Below are 23,782 nucleotides of genomic sequence, written 5' to 3'. Positions count from 1 at the left end.
AGCCGGCTCACCTGTCCTTAGATTCTCTGACCTGGCGATAGTGCAGGGAGCATGCTTCCTCTGGGTTTGCTTGTCCATCAAGCTATCTGCAGGAGACTTAGCTCTAAGCATCTAACCATAACTGATGCTATGCAAAAGGAGCCAGAGGCAGCAGCACTGATGTGGGTGGGCAAGTACAGAACCCAAAGAAGGCAGAGTTAAAGCACTCTGTCAAGAAATGATCAAACAATCTGATATGAGAATCAGGAGAGTGGGAATGGCAGGTGGCTGGGAAGAGACATACCCAGTGCTCAGGGCAGTGAACAAAGACTTTATACAAGGACTATATAAGAATGCTCTATACTGTACACAAGCTAGGACTCTAGCACTTCCTCTCCCTTAGCATTGAGATATGAGCTCTTTGGCCTGCTGGAATCTTTGAGAGAGGGGGAAAAGAAGAGCCATTAACTGCCTTTTTACAAAAAAGGTATTGAGAAGTCTGAGAATGTGTAAAAAGGCACTGTGCACAGAATGGCAGACTCCATTTCGATTATTAGCTACTGTTTGACTCCCACACTTAATTCAAAGGCTCTTTATAAAGCAAATTAGTCTGAAAGGTACCTTATTCAACAATCCAATGTAGACTGTAGAAACTCTGATTTCCTACCAGTTAAAATACAAGCAGTGAGCAACCAGGTTGGCTTACCAAGGGCAAGGCAAATGTAGGAATACGACAAACTGCCTGAAGCCCTTAAGACTGAAGCAGCAGCTGACTGTCATCCTGGATGAGATGTTCGCTGGTGTCTCTGAGCCTGTTATCACCAGCTCTGAGGGTTCAAGAGGAATAGTGATGCTACAATCCACTCTGTGGGATTCTGGCAGCCCTACTCACCAAGACGATATCCAGTCAATAAGTACTCACTTGTCTATCCAGTATGTAGGTATACCTGAACCGACCTTCTGTGGCCACTAAGCATACAAGCCTGGAATTGTTAGTTACTGGTTCAAGTAATCTGTCTTCCTAAATTGACTGCAGACTCTCAGAGAATTGGGACAAAGTCTCTTAACTTTTCCCATACTCATCTTTGCTAATTAGTTATGTATCACTGTGTAATGCATAAGCCCACAATTTAATGGCTTTAAACAATACACACTTATTATCAGTTTGGCTGAGTGGTTGTGGCTCATGCTCTTGTAAAGTTTTAAATTACAAACCACCTGAGGCCTTGACTGGGGCTGGGGGATCCACTCTGAGTAGGCTCACACACATGTCCTCAGCTCCTCACCAAGTCAGTCTCTCTACAGGACTCCCTGAGTGTCCTCAAGACATGGTACCTGGCTTTCCCCAGAGCAAGTGATCCAGGAGAGAGCGAACATGAAGCACACCCGAGGCGAAAGCTGCAGTCTTTAATAACTTAATCTCAGAAGTGACATACCATTACTTCTGCCACTTTCTACAGATCACATACATTAGCCCTGCTCTGTGTTGACAGAGGACTACACGAGGGAGTGATGTCAGGAGTGGGGATCGCTAGGGTGCATTATGGAGGCTGGCTGCCATATCTGCCATCCTAAGTTCTCAGGAAATTTTTACTGAAACTAGAATGGATGAACCTTTCAAGGGGGAACTTGAAGCTGTTGCTTTACTTTCAAATTAATTCAATCTTAGCTGATACTCTCATGCTCTCTGCCAGTCTAGTTGATTAACAGCTCTCCAAGCCAGGAAAAAAGAGCAAAAAGCACCAAAAGCAGTCACCTGTGCATCTGTCCATCCCTACGGGAGCTTTCCCTTCCCTGATTCCACTTCAACAACCAAAAAGGCATTTTAAGCTAAATTACTCAGTTTCTCACTCACCCAAGCAAAGGGCATCCTATCAATGCAATGAACTCTACTGACAAGGGCAGCACAGACCCAAATGATGGCACAATGGGGTATCAAGAGGAGCTTAGAGCCTGGCACTTATAGCATGCCTCAGCAGAACAGGGGAGGGTGGAGGAGCTCATAATAAAGAGAAGGCCCTGGAATCACAGGAGTTCCCAGCATCATCTCCAGGAGCCCAAAGCCACACTGTTATACTGCTTTTGATAGTGTAGTGGCAGTAATTTTTAAAGTTGGGAAAGCAATTTAATTTCTCCTCAACTTATATAATTTACTACCATCAGACATACTCTTGACAAGTAAAGATGATAAAACTTGTAAAAGGACCCAGAAGCTTAGTTGGTATGGCAGTATATAAGGACTGAAGCCACTTGCTTTGGGTAAGGAAGTATCAAAGTGCCTTCATCCATTTTTTTCTCTGCCTTCATTTATGAAAGGTATTTCTCACGGGATATAAAATCTTTGATAGGTTTTTACTTTTGGTACTTTAAAGATGTTCCAATGTCTTCTGGCTTGATCTGATGAAAGTCTTTATTAGTTCTTACGTTTATTTCCCTATATATGTCTTTTTCCTCATGGTTTTCATATTTTTTTATTATCGATTTCCAGCAATTTGATTATGATGTAGCTTAGTGTGATTTTATTTGTGTTTATCCTGCTTGAGGTTTATTAAGCTTCTTGAATCTCTGTTTCTAGTTTTCATCAACTTTAGAAAATGTTCAGCCATTAGTCTCCAAATATTTTTTCTGCCATTTTTTCTTCAGCCTCTTCTAGAAATTCAATTACACATTGGACCTTTGAAATTTTCCCATGGGTCACTGAGGCTCCATTTTTATTTTTTGTCCTCTCTGGGCTTCAATTTGTGAGGCTCCTGTTGTTATATTTTCAAGTTTGCTAATCTATGCTTCTACAGAGATTTATTTCTGTTAAGTCCACCCACTGAATTTTTCAGAAATTGTATTTACGTTAAAGAAATTCGATTTGGTTCACCTTTATATCTTCTATTGTGCGCCTCATTATGCTCCAGTTTTTCTTTAAAACCTTCATCATACTTATCATAACTGTTCTAAAGTCCTTTTCTGGTGATTCTATCATCTCCGTAATTTCTCAGTCTACTTACATTGACTGACTTTTTCCTGATTATAGATCACGATATCTTGCTTCTTCACATGTCTAATAATTTTTTATTAGAGGCTATACATTATGACTGCTACATTGTTAAGTATTTAAATTTTATTGTCTTCCTTTAATAAGTACTGAAGTTTGTGTGAGCAGGTAAGTTTGTAGAGCAGCTTGATCATTTCAAGGTTTTTTTTCTCCTTTCTCTTTTAAATCAGCTTTGAGGTATAATTTACATACTAAAAATGCACCCATATTAAACATATAGTTCACTGAGTTTTGAGAAACATGTACACTGATGTAACCCTCACTACAATCAAGATACGGTAATTTCCATCACCCCAAAAGTTCTCATGTCCCTTTGTGGTTGCTCCCCTACAACCCCAAGGCAACCGCTGTTTTCTCTCATTAAACTTCCTGTTTCTAAAATGTCATATAAATATAATAATACAGTATGTATTTTTAATCTGGATTCTTTTGCTCAGCATATTCAACCACATTGTTGTATGTATCAGTAGATCATTCCTTTTTGATGCTGACATGTATTGCATTGTACTGATATACCACAATTTGTTTATCCATTCATGGTGACAAACATTTGAACTGTTTTGTTTGGGGTAATCATGAATAAAGTTGCTATAAATATTCATGTACAATTCCTTTATGGTCATATGTTTTCTTTTCTCTTAGGTAAATATGTAGGGATGAAATTGCTGGGTTGTATGGTAGGTGTACTTTTCTTTCGAAGGAATTTTCAAACTGTTTTCCAAAGTGGTTGTATCATTTTACATTTCTGCTAGCAATTTATAAGAGTTCCAAAGTTCGCATTCTTTTCAACTCTTGGTATTGTCAGTCTTTTAATTTTAGCCATTCTTGTGGTCATAACAGCCGTATCTAATCATTGTTTAATTTGCATTTCCCTGATGACTAATGATATGGAATATCTTTTTATGTGCTTATTGGCCATTTGTATATCTTCTCTAGAGAAATGTCTATGCGGATCCTTTGCCTATGCTTAAATTGCATTGTTTTTCTTTTTGCTGAGTTGTAAGATTTCTTTACATATTCTGAATGCAAATGTTTTGGCAGATATTCATAATCCAAATATTTTTTCCCAGTCTGTGGCTGACCTCATTTTCTTTACAGTACGTTTTGAAGGTCTGAACTGCTTAATTTAGATGAAATCTAATTTATCATTTTTTTAATGGTTTAAGCTTTTATTTCCTAAGAAATCTGCCTATCCTAAGGTCATAAAGCTTTACTCCTTTGTTTTCTTCTAAAAGTGTTCACTTCTACATCTAGATATGTGATGGATTTCTACTTATTTTTTGTGTATGGTATCAAGGCTTGTTTTTTAAGCTACGCACCCTTCCCTCTGCGGCTAGATAAGGCATAATTCTTTTGAAGTGTCTACTGAATACCTCTGGTGTTCAACAAAAGCTCTCACTCTCTCTAACTGAAAAGAAAAACATCTCCCAGTCCTAGAAACAGTTCAACTTACAGCTTCCCAGCAGTTGTTCTTTGCTTTGCCTCATGTTTCACCCTATGCACACAGATTCATATTTAGAAAAAGACTTGAGGAGACCCCTAAAGGCAAATGTCCAGAGTTTTTCTTCGATGTCGCTCTTTTTCTCCATACTGTCTCTGAAAATTCCAACTGCTCTGGCTTCCTCAACTCTGTTTTCTCAACTCAGCAAGACTGCTGGGCTCTGCTTGGGTTCCTCCTCATAGCTCTGAGATCTGGAAATTGCCTCTAGCATAAAGTTGGGAAAAGACCACGCAGATTGGCTCATTATCATCTTTCCCTCAGGGATCACTATCCTAAGCTGCCCTACCTGCTGCCCAATGTCTGCAAATAGTTCTTTCATATATTTTGGTCTGTTTTATGGTTGTTTACAGAAGGACAAGCTCTATACTAGTGACTCCTTTATTGACAAAAACCTATTCATCCAGTTTTGCACAGGCTTAAATGGAAAATTTATCCATATAGGAAAGATTCTTCTGACTTCAATGACAAGCCCTATTGGATTACAATTGCCAAGTGAAAAGCCTTTAGCTTTTTCCTACTCTACCTTATCATGACTAGAAAATGACTTCAATGATGCTCTCAGTAAACAGCCAACCAGACGAAGAACAGAGGCAACCAAACGGTGAAGAACTTTACATGCAGAGGAGACAGAAAACCCAGGTTAGAGGTTAGAGACGCTGTGCTCCTGTGTCACCAACTGCACATGAACACTGCACACGGCAGGCAGGCAGAGCCATGGAAGTCCCAGTATTAGAATGAGACCAGTTGGATTTGAATTCCAGTATTCCACTTACTGGCTGCCACAGCCTTAGACAATTCCGTGCCTCAGTTTCCCCCAGAAATAAAGTGGGATAATATGAGTACCTACCTCATGTGGCTAATGTGAGACATAAAAGATTTAATATATGTATGTAAGGCACATACAGAGCTTGGCACACAATGAGCACTCTATAAACGTGACTCAGTACTGTCACCAGATCAAAAAAGGCCAAAGCACCGTTAGCCAAAGTACCTTCAGAGCCTGCAGCTCTGACTTCCTGACCAGGGAAGGCTTTACAAGGAAGACTGAAAACAGATCCTACATTTACATGGTCTCAAAATATCTCACCACAAGTTACTTATTAATTACAAAAGGGGGAAGTTGTAACTTCATAGCAGAGACCTGGAGGAAACATTTTACCCAAGTCATTAAAGAGAACCTCATCAATACTGGGACAAAATCAGGGGTCTGATACACTGAGGTCATCACAACATCACTTATGCATCACCCCCACCAAAAACACACACTTGAATGGAATCACGATAAAACATCAGATAAACCCAATGTAGGGCATTCTACAAAATCACTGGCCTGTACTCTTCAAAAGCATCAAGGCTAGGAGAGACAAAGAAAGTCTAAGGAACTGTTCTAAAGTGATGTGGCAACTGAATGCAAAGTACTACCCTGAACCAGGAAAAAATAGCTATGAAGACATTATTTGGACAACTGATGAAATGTGAACATAGACTATGGATTGATATAACGCGTTAACGTGAGATTCCTCAAATTTTGATAGTTGTACTGTGGTTATAAAAGAGAACACCTGTGTCCTTAGAAAATTCATTGTGAACTATTTAGTGATTAGAAAATCACAGCCTGCCCCTAAGTCTTATTGCTCTTCTTGTGATTACCTTCCCGGCTGAAAGCAAACTGCCACCTTGGGCTTGAGCGCTGAGCCAGAGTACCATCATGTGCCAGCACCAGTCTGGCAGGTACGCAAACCAGGCCCAAAGTGAGACAGAGCCATGCAGAGACCTAACATGTACAGTACAGACTGTACATCCTATAGACTTCAGAGAAGAACAGTATGGGCTAAGGTTGTTATGGAAAGTCTCCTGGAAGATGGGCAGGATGTGGCTAAGGAAGGAAGGAAGAGGAAAGCATTTAGGGAAAAGAGGGATGTAGGTAAGGGGAGGAGGCAGAACCAGGTTTGGCAGGTGCAGGGGCTGGAAAAAGAGCAGCCCATGGCATCTTGCTAACATCTCAGTGACTAATAACATGGCTATTCTCCTTGGCCCAGGCTGCAGGGCACCATCCACAGCACAGAAAGAGCTCAGAAAGGTTGGAGGCAAGTTCAGGAGTCTGGCTGTTGGGCAAGATGCCAGGATATCACCTTAGTCCCAGGCAAAGAAGGATACACCACATAACACTCCTGGCAGCTATGGTCAGAGGGAGCAAGGACTGAGACACTTCCTGCTATGATTAAGTGGTTCACATGCTATGAACACCTTCAGACGGCACTGCCCCCCACCTACCCTCCTCACCCTCATGCCTCACATCACTACAAATCTTGATGGAAAATAACCCACATTTATTTAAGTCTCCCTACACTGTGGCTGCAGACCCCAATATCTGTCTTTCCTCATCAGCCTCTTCCAGGGCTTCTGGATCTCAGTTTCAGAGCTCAGGCCAAGGGCGGGATAAGCAGCGGAAATGGCAGGGCTGCAATCTTCAAGTCTGTTTCCTCAGAAATCCCAGGGTTAAACCCTGGCCAGGGAGAAGTAGCCTTGTCTGTAATGTGCCATGTTCAAGTGAGCGTGGAGGAGTCTTCCCGGCCCGCTGGGCTCCTCCGCACATGCAGACGCAGCCCACACTGGGGGCAGGTGGCCTCACGAAACGGCCTGCAAAACTCACCACCAAACACAAAACCTGCTGTGAGGCGCTGACGCCACCTTGGCCAAGACACATGCACTGTGTGTGGGTCTGGGCAAGAGATGTGGTGTGCACAGAGGCTGTTCACCTGTTCCTACAGGACAGCATCTTGAGCTTGTGTCATTTTACCCAGGAGTTGTTACCACCTCACCTCCCTACAGCAATGTGATTCAGTAAAAATGTCTTCTAAGAAAACAGGAAAACCCATGAAGAACACTGATAAGCTTAAGAGGCTATAACAGCCCATGGACTAGAACAAAGTTGGGGGCAAAGCATGTTGAGAAAGGTAAACAAATAAAAAAATGTAAGTTTTGCCCTCAATGTGTCCCAACCTACTGTGCACACAACTTTGTCCATGAAAAAGAAAATAAGAGAAAAAGCTTGCAAGCTCTTGACACCTGTCTCTGCTTGGTGATAAGAAAAGCCACACATACTTGACACCAAGTCTTTAAATTTTAGAGCCAAGAAAAACACTGGTTGAATGTCCCAGACAGCTGAGTGTCCCTTCTTCCTCTATCGTCCCCTTGCTGCATGCCACCACCCCCACATGAAACCAGGCCCTAGATAAGGCATAGAATACCTTTCAGAACGAAGAGGACACTTTGAATCAAATGAAAAGGGGAGAACATGTCTGATGATAAGACGGGATTGTGGTAACTCAAGCAAGAAGTCTTCTTCTCATAGGCACAAAGGCGATTCCAGTGGTTGACAATTCCTCTGTGGCGGGAACAGGAGTTCTACAGTGTGCTGATAACTGGGGAGTGCTCATAAGAAACATTTTTTTTAGCAACTCCACTAAAGCCTGGAACCATGTTCACCAAGCAAGCTAGAGGTTCCCAGGTTTCACCCACCCTGGCATTAGTCTCTGACAGCTGTCCAGAATTAAGGCTGGACTAAAAATCCAAGAATGTAAGCATCTCTGCTTTCTCTACACCTAAGTGGAATGTGGTGGACAGTCAAAAAAAGCTAGTCAACAATAAGAGCTGCTTTACTTAGCTAAAAGCAGTATCTCCAGAGCCTGGTGGCCTCTCTCACTTACTGGCTGAGTGACTTGGGCAGGTTACTCAACTTCCCTGTGGCTCACTTTCCTTATCTATAAAACAGAGATAATATTAGCACCTACCTCTCAGGGTGGCTGTCAGGATTAAATGGGCTAATACACAATGCCTGGCACTGAACGAGTGCAGCAGGTCTGCCCACATCATCACGCCATTTATCTTAGGAGGCACTGTCGATAGGACAGGGCCTGGGAAAAGGTCACTAGGTCCCCATTTCTTCTCCTACAGCCCAGAAGATACAAACAGCAGATATTCCTTACGGGGTCCCCAAGATATCTGAAAGCGATGTGATAAAACTGCTTTATAAGACAAGTTCTCAAAGAAATAATACCAATGGAGCATGAGGTAAATGCAGAAGCTGACTTTCCACTCAATAATTTAATTCACCATATTTTTAAAATGCAAGATATAGAAAAGAAGCCTGAAACTGAATAGGACGGTTCTCTGGAACCCCCTCCAAGCACACTGCCTCTTTTTCTGAGAGCTTCTGCCTGTTCGCTCTCTAGCCCCTGGAACTGACAGCCAAACCCCAGATGTCCTTTGCTCTAGCAGGAATGATTCTGACCCCCATGAGACATTTGGTCATGTCTAGAGATATTTTTGGTTGTCATAACAGGGGGAGCTACTGGCATCTAGTGGGTAGAGATCAAGGTTGCAGCTAAACATCCTACAATGCACAGGCCAGCCCCCAACAATGAATTATCTGGCCCCAAATGTCAATAGTGAGAAATGCCAAGTTGAAAAACACTGAATTGGATGATAACTTCCTAGTAGTGGAATATCTAAAGGAGACTCACGACCCACTTCTATACATCCATGAAGAAGAGGATAACTCATAAGGGTCATCCCTAACTCTTAAGATTATTAATTGCTCTCCTTATAGTCATATGGCACCAAGGAAACAAATTCTGTGAAAATCAACAGGTAACCTGAAACCACACAGGGCCCTAGAAACCCCTTGCCAGTTACTGAATGGATTCATGTGCTCCCCCCGCCCCTGCTGCTCCAGGAGACTCCACCTCTTACACACTGAACCTCAGTCCCAGGGTAGGATTGCCACTTCTGCACAGTCAGAGCCCAGGCCAGAAAAGCAAATCTAAGATGTAACTCATACAGGCACTACATGATTGGTCACTTCAGATTTATATTTTTAATGCTATTAATAGCCATAAAATAGCCTAAAGCTCCAGATAATACTTGGGACATAAAAAAATAAAAGAGTTAAGAAAATCAGAATTATTCAAATAGGAAAAAAACGAGGTAAAGTAGCCAGAGCTACACAGTAATTAGAGGGCACACCTGTGTGGAAAGAGGGGTTGAAAAAAGGCAGAGTAGGGCTAAGAGTTTTTGGAGCCTCAGGGACCTGGTTTACATTTTAGCTCTCCACTACTAGCCAGGAGTTTGTACTAGACACTTCTCACCCGTTCACCATCCTTGTTTGTAAAATGAAAATAACCCCTCCTTTCAAGAATCCATAAAATACATCAAGTGCCAAGCACAAGAGCTGGCACACTGCGAGCTGCAGAAAAGAATAAGCTGGCTCTAGTGGCCAGTGGCACCACCTGCTTTCACAGGACTTGGAGCCGATAAAGCCAGGGATTCAGATGCATATTCATCACCTGTAAGTGGGCTGCCCCAGTTCACCCACTGCCCTCTCAAGGCTCATGAGAGACTCTATGGGTAAAAACACAAGGGATGGGTGAAGGAGGGATATTATTATATATACTGAAGCCACTTGGTTTGGATATATGCTAATCTGGAATTCACAATCATTGTGCTGGTTGGGTTAAAGTTTTTTTTTTTTTTTTTTTTTTTTTTTAGTATTATACGCCCCATGAAAAGAGGGTGAAAGGCAAACATGTTGTGCAAACAATATGGAAAGGAAAACATTTAACCTAATTCAGAAAACAAGTTACTCAAACACTTGTGAGATGTTCCACAGGATTTATGAATGCAAACATTGTAATAACCATGAAAGTGATGACATCACCCCCAATCCCCACCTCTTACCGAGGGCCTAACATGTGCCTGACACCGATCCAGCTTCCTTACAGACATTCTTTCTAATCCCTGCATTCCCAGAAAAAGTATTATGCCCATCTTGCTGGGGAGGAAACTAAAGCTTCGAGAAATATGTAGGCTGCCCAAGGGCACTACAGGACAGTAGTAGAAATGGAAGCTTAGATAGACTGGTTCCAGAGCCAAGGATCCTGCTATTTTTAACCACCTGTAAAACTCTTTCAACAGGACTTCATCTTCATGCAAATATTATACTAATTGCAAAGGATTTTAAACAGATCATTAAAACAGCGGCTTGATAGGCCCATACAGGGCAACACTTAACAAACAGAGGTATTTAAAAACCTTAAAAAAGCATTTTATTAAATTATTCTACAATTCAGATTGTCCCCTATTCAGACAACTCTCTTTGCTCTGATTTTATTCCAAATTAACGAAGTTTTATTATAAAGGAGTAGATCAGCATTATGAAAAAACACTACCAGAAAAATCAGCATTTAGAAAACCTAAAAAGTTTCTAAAAATAAAGATCTCTAACTAGCCCCCATGCTAATGTTGGCCATACTCCTTTACCCAATAGGCACAAAAAGGAAATGTTCTCCCTTTGTCTTGGCTTGCATTCCGGAGGGAGGAAAGGAAACTGGCATTCTGAGTGTGCATTGGGTGCCAGGCTGAGACAGGTGCCTTCACTCACGAGCTCCAGCTCCAATTCAGCCATCACTAGGTTTCATTATTATACCAGGAGGTGGTGGTTACTGAGTGACTATTTACTGAAACAGGATATTCACATAATCTCAAAGTATTACTGATATAATTTCTTAACTGCAAAGAAGAAAATGTATCTTTAAAATGGAGAAATCTAGAGACCTGCCCTATGCCTAGTAATTGACATTATCACTAACAGTGGGACTGCCTGATGTCATGTGCCTCCTAGTATGCTGTAATATGAAGCACACAGCATTATTGTGCAGTGTTCTCACTGTAAAAAAAGGTTATCTGAATATAATAGCTCTACCAGACCAAATTCAGGAAACACAGGGCTCAGCAAAACAGCTCAAGCACCACAATAAGGAAACATCCATACAACTCCAGAATATGAGTTGCTATATATGTGAAACTGGTCAGGACTCTTCAAAAAGGCAGTGTTGCTTAAAAAAAAGAAAAAAAAGTGTGTGTGTATGGGAAGATTCTTCTAGAGTAAAAGTGACTTACAAACATAACTAAATGCAGTGTGTGGACCTTAACTGGAACATAGTTCTTAAAAATTCCAGCTATTAGACTTGTGACATTTGGAAAAGTCTAAATATGGACTAGTATAAATGTGCAGTTATTTATTTTCCTAGGTGTGATAATGAAACTGTGATTATGTAGACAACTGTCCTTCTTCTTAAGAAACTCAACTGAGGTTTTGAGGGGTAAGGTGTGATGCTGACTACAAATGGCTCAAGCAAAAAAAGAAAAAAAAACATAGAGAGATAAATGTGACAAAATGTGAACAATTTCTGAATCTAGGTGGAGGGTGGAGTTTTTCACCCTATTACTATTCATCTTTTCCATATGTTTGCCATTTTTTAAGATAAAAACTGGGACAGGCTGGGAAGAAGTGATTCTAAGACTGTCCCAACCTGAGTGTGTCTGTACAGAACACATGGGAGGCCAGTGCATCATGTGAGAAAACACCAGGGACTCTTATTTGAGATTAAGATTTCAGAGCTGGGTAGACTGGTCTGTGATGTTACTTTAGGCATCAGGTGAAAAAGCTATCATTTCTCAATGCCAATAGTGTTTCTGTAAGACACTGACATCTTCTCCCAGATGGCTAGTCCTCATATCTGTAACGTGAAAATAGGCAGGATGATTTATCCAAGCTCCTAAAATGCTTGTTTTGTTGATAAACCAATTCTGTCTACACTTAAGCCCAGAACTCTGACTGTGCACAGTGAAGGAGGCATGAGTTTGCTTTGCATTCACATGCTTTAAGAGTAAATACCCCAAAAGCCAAGACACACACACTGGCCAGTACTGACCTCTGGCTGACAGTGGGGCCGCTGCCCTGCACAGGAGCAATGTGATGTGAACTCCAGTACTGATTGGCTGTATTCTGCTGTAACGTTAGTCTAAGTGACTCCATCAAGTCAAAGACTACAGATAAATCCACCAAAATAAGAGGAACTGTTTGGCAGGCAGATCATGACAAAAACCCCTAGTTTATAAAGCATTTCTTTCTATTCAGATATCCAATGCTTTTCAGTGACATCCCATAAAACCCTGAGTGATAATTCCTTTTATAAGCCTGCTGCTGAGTTTGTTCAGCTTTCCTAGCTGGACCCTATGGAAAGCTCACCAACTTAATAAAGTGATGCTGACACTGGGACACAGATAGGGGCCTGTAATAGTCTGTATGTTTATGCAGCTTGGAGGATCATGTATCCACATGTATTACCCAATACACAGACTCTCAACTGCTTGAACTAAGACTGTTTGAAACACTGTCACATGGTGAGCCAAGCATCAGGATGAAAAATCCTTGTGAGAATCAAAAATCTACCCCAAGATGTTAGCGTATATGAGCAGTCTTTCTCTAGGACAAAACACTCCAGGGTGAAAAACACAGCAACCTGTAAATGGAGAAAAAAAGTGATTTTCTGGGTAGAAAAAGAAACATAGAGACAGTGGTATGAAGATTCACTGAAATCGGGATGTAAAGTGATGACAAGTATCTTATAGCCCGTGTGGCAGAGAAGTGGGTCTATCTTATAGAATTGGGCTGGTCCCAACAGGAAAAGGGAATACACCTTCCCCCAGAACTAGGGGAAGTGTCAAAGAAGAGAGGCACTGCTCACTGCTTAGGGGGACAAAAGAAGCCAGAAGGGAAAAGACTATGATCCCAAAGAGGGCAGGGACTATTAGTTTAAACTGCTTAGGAGAGGACACTGGTACTTAAAATACACTTGAAGAAAATAACAATGAAACTGATGGAAAATGGAGTGGCCTCTTCTTAACAAACAAGATCTCCCGCAGGAGTTGCAAAGTGGACACTCTTGATGGGAGCCTGGCACTTCTGACAGCATTTCTGCCAGACTGAGGAAACAATGCTGTGACTAGAAGATTAAAAGCCTGGACAAAGACAAAGAGCTCGCAGATATACTTCCTTGAAACCACTTCCACCCTCCCCACACCAGCTCCCCACCTCCGCTTTTTTGCCCCCAGCAAAGTCATTCCAGATGTAAAACAGTACTTCAGATTTCCTTATCTTCCCAGCAGTGCAAAATGGAAAAGCCTCACAGTTCTATTTTACCAGAACCAAGTTTAAGAGCTAAGAAAGGAACTTCCAAGACTGGATCCCAGTCAGTGGGGTTCTCCTTGGCCTGCTATTTGCTCCTAGGTGGGGGACTAAAGCTCTCACTCTCATCTGCATTTGTGTCCAGGGTAGACACAGCTCTAGCCTTTCCAACTTTTCTCCCCATCACTCCAACTCATCATCGCCCCAGGACCTACTACCCATTTCCACAAGCTTCCTCCATGTCTAGTCTCACAATGAGCAAGAGACCACTTTCTAGTCTGGTTTTTACATGAAGTACAACTATAGTGGGATCTGTGCATGCACTCACATCGAAGATTAAGTAAAGAAGTGATTATGTCCCTGAAGACTCACAGTGCTAGCACAATAACTCCGAACACATTCAACCTGGCACATTTCTCAGTTGCGAGCAACAATCCCTGTCATAATCACATTTCCTTCTCTGAATCACAAGTATAAAACCCTAGGGAGTAAGTCGGGCCATCAGCATCAATCAAACCCACAAAAATTGCCAGAGCAAGGCTAAGAAACCTTAGGTTAGGAAACAAAATAAAAACTATGACTACAGCTCCTTTAGAGAGAAAGGAAGGCCAGCTAGAAGAGAGGTAAGTGGGAGGGGAGTGAAGACCCACACACTATGTCTTGAAAACACAAATAGTTCATGCACACAAGTCAGGAACTGATTTTGGCTATGTAATCACAAATCATTACTGTAGGAACAAGTGGGTATTTGTTCAGCAGTGAAAATAGCAAGAGAAGTAGAGACTAAAAAGGACAGAAAAAGTGGCAAACGTACAGTCTGGCACTTGTTGCAAGATGTATCAAGGCAAGGCAACCAGGAGAAAGTGGTGTCCAAAAACAGCCCTTCAGGGTTACCTAAAGCTTAAGAGAAATTAGCAAATAGGTTCCATGTTACAAACAAGCAAAGCTGCAACTCCAGCAACTGGACCCTACAAGACATTCATACACTGCTGCAGGATCCCTCCCCTGTGCAAAAGGGAGTACTTTCTGCAGGAACTTCCCTCTGCCCACGTGAGCACAGTGGAGAGAAGCGCTAAGAATAAGTCATTTTGGAATGAATCCCTCTGTACAGATAGTTATAACCCTTCCTTCCCCAAAATGCAGTCACAGGGGCACTCTTAGGCCTATAAGGCAGCCAAAACTTCTTGATACTTTAATAAAGGGAAGGATGCACCCTAAGAAAATTCACAAACCCCCACCACAATGAGGTGGAACTTCTAGTTTCCCAAAAAGGCCATCTGGGGCTTTCTTTTCCATCATGAAACCTTAAAGAAAGGGCCCCTGGTGACACAGCACAAGGATTCGGAGACCTCCCAGCCCTTCTGTACCTCCTTCTCAATTACGACGCTAGGTTGCCCAAGTGTAATAGAATGAAAGAAAAAATGAAAGATAAATAATAAAAGTGGGCTGGGAAAGGGAACAGCCAGGGGATGGCCAACACGCAACTTAATTAGGAAAACCTGGGACAAAGATGGCACAGGTGGACCTGTTTAAGAAGAAAGGAAAGAGGAAATGTGCAGAAGGTAATATGGGTGGGTCCTGCTCCGACCAAAAAAGAAAATAAAACTGAGAGAGAATGTTCCCGGGTAGGAGATGTCGGGGAGGAGGCAGGACCGAGAACGGAATGCTTGGCCTAAACAATCAGGTATTGATTGCAGCGTAGCGGCATTTAGATGCGAACGGGAGATAGTATATTATTGAGTGTGTAGGTGAAGAAAACAGTTCAGCATCAAATTGGGGATGTAGGAATAGAGGTTCAAAGTGCGGAATGGAGGCTAAGAAGAATCTCTAAGAGAGGGTTACGGCCCCAGGGTGAAAGTGGGGTATCCTTAATTCGCGCTGACAAGGTGGGAGGGGAATGAGTTTTAGGCGGGTATCTCAGAAAAGGTGTGTATGAGTTGTAGGAGAGGAAGGTGACCAGTGGCTACAGACTGTATCAATCAAGCCAGGGGCTCAGGACCCTGGGTCGGGGTCCAGAGCTCCCTCTAGTCTGGGTATGCCCAGCCTGGGCTCGCGGGAAGAAGGCACCTCTGCCAAATGGCCAGGGTCCTCAGGCCTGAACTCTCCAGGCAGGAGGGTCTCAAGGGGGGGGGGGGGGCCGGGCGGCAACTCGTGGTGCAGGGCCTCAGGAGGGGAGGGGGTCCCAGACTCACGCATCAACGTGCTGAAGGCCACGACGCCGAGCAGCCCCTGCAGGAAGATGCCGAAACTGTGCATGAGCGCGCCGCTCTCGCAGCGGCCCGCCCCGGACACGACGGTGGAGGGCGGCACACCCGGCAGTCCACGGCTCGAGTTCCCAGCGGGGCCCTGCATGGCGGGCCTGGCAGAGGGGCGCGCGGTGCCGCGTCCGGCACGGCCTCGCTGCCTGCGGAGGCCGCGCCACCGAGCCGGGAGCCGGGAGCCGGGAGCCCGGAGCCCGAGCCCGGAGCCGGTATCTCCGCTCCGCGGCCCACTCGGCGCCGCGCGTAACCCGACGTCTGAGATTGCAGCGCCTGATTGGCTCTACCCGGCGTGGGGGCGGGCCTGTGCTGCTCCGGCTCTCCCCTTCGGGGGGCGGGGCTCCGGCCGGGCGAGGGGGCGGGGCCGCGGGTCCCAATCATAGGTAGGACCAACCAGGTGAGCCCGGTGAGCAGTTTGCTAAGCGAGCCTTGGGACCCTGAGCTTCAGAGCAGGACCGGAGGAGGGACGGTCTCTAACTAAGTTCTCTTTCCCTACAAGATAAACCCCTCGTACCCTGAGGAATTTATTAAAAATACCCTTGGATTCCACTTTCAGATTCCAAATCAGTAGTTCTGAGTTGGAGCGAAATAATCTGCATTTTCAGCAAGCAGCCTGGATTATTCTGAATCAGGTGTTTGAGGAAAACAACCCAAGACTACACATGGGTTTAGGCTTTCCAATCCAGGCGTTTGGCATCTTTGTACTTCCTTAATGTCAATATCCTGGCCAATCTGGCCCTAGTCAACCTTTCTTCACTAAATGTAATTTAAAGGGTCATTTCAATCCAATCGTCTTCACTTAGAAATAAACAAGGATTATGTTAAAAATGTGACTATACCCCCATCTTATTTATTTGAACATGATTCTTAATTTGTTGGTATTTGCCAGAGTCCATACACCTCTCCACACATGTACACTTATTCCCACGGAACCCTTTCTGATTCCTTCCAACCTGCTATCTCTACCAGGGCCTCTTGTCCCTATTCTTTCATCTACCCTTTACAGCCCCTTCTGGCTTTTCTCCAGGCACCTCTTGATGGTAGAGTTCCTAACCATCCTCCTGTGTCTACTTAATGCCAGTGTACAAATGGTATTTCCAGTAGACTTTGGGCTACGTTATGAAACAATAAATATCCTATCTAGGAAAAATTTCCTTAAATGATAGCCACTAAGAAATTCTAATTATGTAAGAGTTAAATGGTATACAAAAGCTTTCTTGGTTAATTGGAATATTAATGTTATTGTCCAGAAATCTCTAGAGCCAATTTTCTAGCCCTTCTCTTACAATGCATTTTCATTCCTCTTGCCTTTACATGTGGCATTTTCACTGCATGGAATACTATATTCCCTTCTCCCTGCTCCGTGGACTTCTACCCATGCTTCAAGGCCTGCCTGACCACCCTCTCCCCACTGTGCTTTCACATTACCTTATGTGCACTACTCCACTAGAACATTTCAGACTGCTAGATTAGACAGCGTACACCGCTCTCACAGCTGTGAGCCTCCTGAGGGCAGGAACTAGTCTTTATACACACTCTTGAATCCAACATAGTCCCTGGCATAGAGAACATGCAACAAAATGCTTTTTAAACTGTATTTTAATTTATAAAATTTAAAACTCTCCACAGTATTCACCATGGGGAAATACAGAAAATTAGGTGAAGAAAATACATAGGTAAGGGAAATTTGCATTACTGTCTTTGAGTCTAAGGTCTCTTATGGGGATGCTCAAAAGTTACAGTCCATGTTCAAAGAGAATCAAACAAGATGAGTACTTAAAGCAGAAGGGCATAAGGATACTATTAATTGCTTGAAGACACAGACAGCTCAAGGAAAACTGCACATAGAGCTGAAAAATGAAGTTTTTTTTTTTTTTTTTAACAAAGCACCACTCTGCACATCCAGATGTGGAGGAATCCTTAAGGCCCATTTCTGCTGTATCGAAGCAAATGTAGCAGAACAAGCAGTCTTCAGAGATCAGAAACAGAGTCTCCAGTGTCAGCAGCAAAGTTGCTGTGGGTTAAGAAATTCTGCTCTTCCTATCTTTTCTGAACTGCAATAAAAAAGTACCTAAATTAGAGAGGAAAGAATAAGACAGAAGGAAAGGGAGAGAATTCTGGAAAGGTTCAATTTATTAAAGGAGGAAGGAATTTTCTCCTCTATTTAGAGATAATTCTCTGAGGCCCCAATGGAAAAGTTATTTTGAAGGATTTATTCTGGCCAAGATGTCTTCTTGCTGTCAAATGAAGTTAAACATAGCTTAAGACCTGTTTTAATTTTCTCACAATAACTTAAAACTGTCATAATATACCACTTTATATACACTTATTTACACACACACACATACAAAAAAACCCACACAAAATATTCATCCAGAAGTTATTTTTTAATCCCTTGAAATATCATCAAACTTGGTGGTTTTTTTAAAATAAGTATTCTTATGCATATTTCTTAAGTATACTTTATCCTCAATGTGTACTTTTTAAAATTAAGAGAAAAACAGCAAGCACTAAGGATACAATGCAATATGCATTTCATTTTGTCCCAAGCAGCTTAAAAAAAAAAAAAAAGACAACATACATAAACAAAGTGCAACAGTTCCAATGAGTTAGTACTAGAAAGAGGCCAAGGACAGTGCTGGAACAAGCCAGAAGTCCTGCCCTGGCAGGCCTCTGATTGTCTTTAAGAGAATACTCAACCCAAAAAAAGAAAAGGGAAAGAAATGAGAGCTTTAAAATCTCAAGAGAAACACACAAACTACACTTCCCTAGGGACTTCTTGTAAAAGGAGCTAAGGAATTCCCACATTTTAACTTTGTCTAAACTTTCTAAGTGCCCTCAATCATCTGCTTTGGGACTTGATTTGCCTCAAAAACCTACCCTCATCCTTTCAATGCTGTTTGCCACCTCCATTCTGCCAAGCTAGGCATGCAGTTAGATTGAAAAAACCACGTAGAAGCTCTTAGGACTGAGCTCCCACACATCCTGAGAACATGCACCTCCATCAGAAACGGTGGCATCATTTCACTAGTCGGTATCACCCTTTGCATTACGTGGCTGAGGGACACACTTTACTGCTGGCGTAAAGACTTGTCTGACAAGGCTGGGGCCTGTTTCCCTTTTAAAACAGTCCTTTGTGATAGGCCACAGCATGAGGACAAACTCAAAAGATGCACTGTCAGAAAGGACATGAAGGGAGGGGGTTCTAAGCCTGCTTCTTCATTCCCCCAATCCCCAACCCTGGTTCTGCTAGTTCTTATGAAAATCTAAGACTTTTCAAACATTGGAACCAAGAAAATCATTTACCACCCACCACTTCCTATACCTTCACTCCTAAATCAGCCCTCAGAAACAAGACTGCGTGGTCTAGAACAAGCACAGAGGCAAACCCAAGTGAGTGGGTTTGGAATCAGACCCATTCAGACTGGGCTTTGAGTTTAGAACTCCTGCCAAAACTCCAAGTCCATAGGTGGCGCATAAATTGGATAAATTGAAATTTCCAAAGTATGTACGTTCTCACTTAATGGGTGAGAATTATCGAAATTCACTAGCAAAACATTGCAAAGTGAATAAAGTCAAAGAAGAATTATGATTGCATGAGTATAATTGACTCTTTTTGGTTTTGCAGGAGGCTCTGTCCTATAGTTTCTGAGCCTACAATATGACCATGACACGTGGTTCCTTACAGTGGAGCCAGGACCAAAGAGACATTCAGATTTTAAAAGAGGGTACTCGGTCCCCACTAAGACTATATTTCATTTGTTAGTGACATCATCTTCATCTTCATCAAACCAACTATTAACACAGAACACTTTTCAACTTACACACACACACACACACACACACACACATCCCCAATACAGGACCAGAGTTCAAACCCAGTGTGTGTTTCCACTGTTGAGGCTAAGCTCCTAACAATTCTCTCAGAGCTTCTGTGGGCATCAATCAAACCAGTAAGTGGTATCTTACATATAAGTCTTTGGTGATAGGTGCCAAGTAAATATAAGTGCCTGTGACAGTTTTCCTAATGTCCCCAATTGGATAAATCTTACTTACTGTTAACAGTTCCCTGATGTTCTCTATGTCTCCTAGAAATACTTTTTGGCTTGAGAGAGAAGGATGATTCTGAGTCTTACGCTACCTAAGGCCTCCTAAAGCTTTTAATTTGTATACCAAATACATAACATAAGTGACCGACTTAGTATAAGAGAGCAAGTAAAATGCATTTACGTCCTCGGGAAGCTTTGGTCCAATGCTCTCTTTCTCACAGTGAGAATAACTTCACTTCCAGAAGAGAATAAGTTCTAAACTGGCTTTCTATGTTTGCCTCTATCACATTCAATAAATATTTACCAAGAAGCCCATCTTTTCCAGAGATTGGTAAGTATCCTTCCCTGACCTCATATAGCAATAACGTAGATGCTGATAGCCACCTACATTGCTAAAGAAAGGCAAATAGGGTAAAAGCCCCCATTAATGCATTCCCTGCATTAGCCACTTTCAACTCTGCTTCAACTGATGAAGGTAGTTTACATAAGAAAAACAGTATAGTTCCCAGAAGCTGACAAAATATAGTCAAAATGTCACAGCAAATATTAATATGCTGTGAAAGGTTTCTCTAACACATTAGCATAGCAGTAATAGGTTAGTATTTGTCAGCCAACTTCAACATCCAAGAGGATGATATAGTCCATTCACCTGTTTCCAAGCTTGTCAATTCAGTATTAAAAATGAATTAAAGAAAATTTTCTGATCTTAGGCAGACTGTAGGGTCAGCTAAATGTGAAATTCAGACCAATGCAGTACCTTGCAATGCACCTCTCATAAATTTAAGAGGTTGGTACCTTTACAAAGTTCAGCACCTGTGTGCAACATACAAACATTTAAGTCCCCCATGGTGAGCTAGTAGCAGGGTTAAAATCTGGTTCAGAATCATAGGAATCAGAACGTCAGTACCGCCCAGTGGAGCTCCTACAGTTTTAAGAGGCAAATGAAATCTAAATTTTTTATTTAAAGTAAAAAATGTCCTGTATCAAATTCCAAAACAAGTATCCTCTTGTGTACTTTCTGGGAGTAGGCGTTGGGGGTATATAATTCTTCTTCAATGCAGCTGTCTGATAAACTATATCTCAGTATGAGAATGCAAAATATATTAAAGAAAACCTATTTCCTTTCCAATTTGAGTCAGCCTCTCTCTAGGAGAAAGCTGAGCTTGAATAATCATGGTATAGACAGACAAGCTGGTTGGGCCCTGATTATTCAGATCAGAGATTAGTTAGGGCCATCTGATTCCTTTTACTTGTGAAGGGAGGTGTTCTAAATTCTATGGTTTCTAGAGAAGTCACAAGAGAGGTAATATAACATTCAATGTTGCATTTGGTAAATTCCTTCTTATAAAAAGTAAACCTCATTTTCCTAAATAACATAATAGTATTAACTCCAGACATCTTTTTGTTCCATTGATCTCCAAGAAACCTCCTTTGCCTTTGTGTCTTGACTGCTAAGCTCTCAGGAAATCTTCTTATTCAAGATACACCGCCCTCCAAAGTCTATCTGCTTAATGTTAACTGTCCCCATGCATCTTACACACACATCTCTTCCGTGAATATAAAATTAACCAATTTTTTAAAAATTGAGTCTCTGAGTAAGTTCAAACATATTAACTTTTACTTAAATCAAGTTCCTTTCCAGGTGTATCCGGTAGTAGCCTGACCAGAGAGTTAATGTTTTGATATATGATTTGGTTGGAAGGCTTAAGTTAAGGTGGTTCATAAATTGTCCAATGAAGAATCCAGACTACAGAATGTTTGCTAATGTCAATAAAAATAGGTAGGTGCTGGGAGGACGAAAAGGGAAAAAAATCACAATCAGTTTACAGTTGTAGTAATATCACCTTATATTTATAGCTACCTAGAATTTGCCCAGTTTGTAGTTTTAAAACATTTTCAAACCTTGAAGAATAATTATATTATAAATTTGCAGATGACTAGAATACTTAAAAAAAAAAAATACACTCAGCAAAGTAAACCATTTAAAGAAAGCAATCTACATATGTATCTTTCCCCATTCCTCATGGCTGGAACAGTTTAGCAAATGCTATTCTATAATAGCTAGCAGTGCAATCATAAGTAAAAATCACCTGTAGTTTTATGTTAACTTGAGCTGGGTCAATGGAAGGACCTAAAAGAAAACCGAATTATTGAGTGGAAATTCTCAGACCATAGATTGCATTCAATTTAAAGGTTTAACTGAACAAACTGTAGACATGACTAGGCAGAGGGGTGTCCAGAATCCTTAACTACCTCTCAGTCTTTACCCAGCCACTGAGGACACACAGTTACAGAAACTCCATGCTCTACACCACCACCCAAAACACGTTTTCTCTGTTGTGCTTCTGCACTATTTGCCTGGAGACATCAAAAAAGAAGGGGAAATGGACTTAACTGTGGGTCTAAGGAACACCATTGATTTTTACTCTAGAGATGAAACAACTATAAAGAAAAGTAAACACAAAATAAAAACCACTAAAGTCCCTCTGAAAACTAATGGGGAGAAAGCAATTAAACTGAAATACCAAGTCTTTGAGATACTTCTTAACAGGTAGCCCAAGCTGGGTCAAGGTGGAAAACACTGACAGTAGAGTTCTTAGTTCAGGACCATTAAGAAACTGGTGTTAAGTGCTCACACAATGTTTTGAAAGCAAACAGTGTTTATCCCTCCCACTTCTGTCATAGTTTTAGTGTTCATGTAGCTTAAAAATGGCATTATACAAAAAACCTCATACATGGCTGTAAGCTCAATTATCGACAGAGGTAGTAAACAAAGGAACTCCTAAGAACAGATTTTAAACTGGATCAGAGTTTTACTGTACATTCAAAACCCTAGAGCCACGTAATCATCCCCGAAATGAATCGCTTTAATTTTAAAAAGCTCAGAAACACATTGACAATAAAGCACTGATGTGCCTTAGGCACAGTCCCAAATCAGTGCTGACTTAAAGCTAAGTCCTCTCTTTCTAAGAAAGAGAAAGCAGAGAACAAAGTTCAATCTACAGTGGGAAGGAACAGAACAAAAATAAAACAAACAAAAGGGTGCTTTCCAGCAGCCTAGATTACTCTTCATTTTTCGGCCACACCACTGGAAATGCTTATTCTTCTCATATGAGTCTTTTCTTTACTACCTTTATTTTTTAAAAACTGCTATCTGCTGAACAAGAGATGCCCATATTTCCACTGGCAGGAGAGCCACTTCTGTGCAGTTTTTGCTTCTTCAGTGTGGGTCCTCTTTCCCTGAAAGTGCAAAGAGCAAGCCTACACCTGCAGGGCCCAGAGCCCCAGGACTATTTCAGCTCCACTTGCAGAGCAGGCGAAGGATTTGCTGCATTTGTGCTTCAAAGATACAGCTCACTTTGGTTTTCCTTCTCAGTTGGCAAACTGCTCATAAAAAGCAAACTTGATCCTCTCTATATGATGGCAAAGTTTGATGGCAGGGCCCAATTTTAAGTCCATGCACTCTTGAACCGTGGGAAGGGTAAGGAGCAGCAGGGCCTGCCCATCGATTTCCTGTTAATACATAAAATACAAGTTATCTATGATGTGTACAAGAATGGCAGCTCGATCGACAGCCCTAATCACTATGGGTTTCTCAAAATCGGAGTCCCTGTGCTTTCCTTTTATTTCTTTACCCCTTTGAATAAGTTATCACACATTTCCTTTTAAATGCCTCTCATAGTCCTCTATACTAATGAATCTTCAGAATAACAAAATTTTACCAAGGATAAGAATCCATTCTATAATTTCTACTCTGCAGAAATTAAGTAAACTAACTAGCCTTGTAACTGACAATTAAATGCACCAAAAGAAGTATCTTTTTAGAGGACTCTTTCTAAATCTGAAAGAAAATATTAACTATAAATGTCAATGTTTTCCTACTCTGTAACATTCATAAAAGCCTGATAAGCTCTTCAA

The 23,782-nt window shown here is 41.8% G+C and overlaps 2 protein-coding genes across 13 annotated transcripts in view; both read right to left on the bottom strand.

The window, feature by feature from the left end:
• Window positions 1-16,038, bottom strand: part of LOC107498562 (store-operated calcium entry regulator STIMATE) — a 52,836-nt gene extending 36,798 nt beyond the window's left edge. Inside the window, exon 1 of one of the 2 annotated variants that reach the window (XM_016121834.2) lies at window positions 15,750-16,038. In XM_016121834.2, coding sequence (XP_015977320.2) covers window positions 15,750-15,909 — 160 coding nt within the window. In that variant the 5' untranslated portion in view covers window positions 15,910-16,038. The remainder of the gene's footprint in view (window positions 1-15,749) is intronic. The other variant, XM_016121835.2, reaches the window with a different exon arrangement.
• A 2,145-nt stretch (window positions 16,039-18,183) lies between these two features.
• Window positions 18,184-23,782, bottom strand: part of SFMBT1 (Scm like with four mbt domains 1) — a 100,704-nt gene continuing 95,105 nt past the window's right edge. For all 11 annotated transcript variants that reach the window (XM_016121844.2, XM_016121843.2, XM_036218693.1 and 8 more), the window contains one exon: window positions 18,184-23,377. In XM_016121844.2, coding sequence (XP_015977330.1) covers window positions 23,237-23,377 — 141 coding nt within the window. In that variant the 3' untranslated portion in view covers window positions 18,184-23,236. The remainder of the gene's footprint in view (window positions 23,378-23,782) is intronic.

The sequence above is a fragment of the Rousettus aegyptiacus genome, unplaced genomic scaffold, assembly GCF_014176215.1.
Source record: "Rousettus aegyptiacus isolate mRouAeg1 unplaced genomic scaffold, mRouAeg1.p scaffold_m13_p_4, whole genome shotgun sequence".
NCBI classification, from domain to species: domain Eukaryota; kingdom Metazoa; phylum Chordata; class Mammalia; order Chiroptera; family Pteropodidae; genus Rousettus; species Rousettus aegyptiacus.
This window is presented reverse-complemented; position numbering and strand designations above follow the sequence as displayed.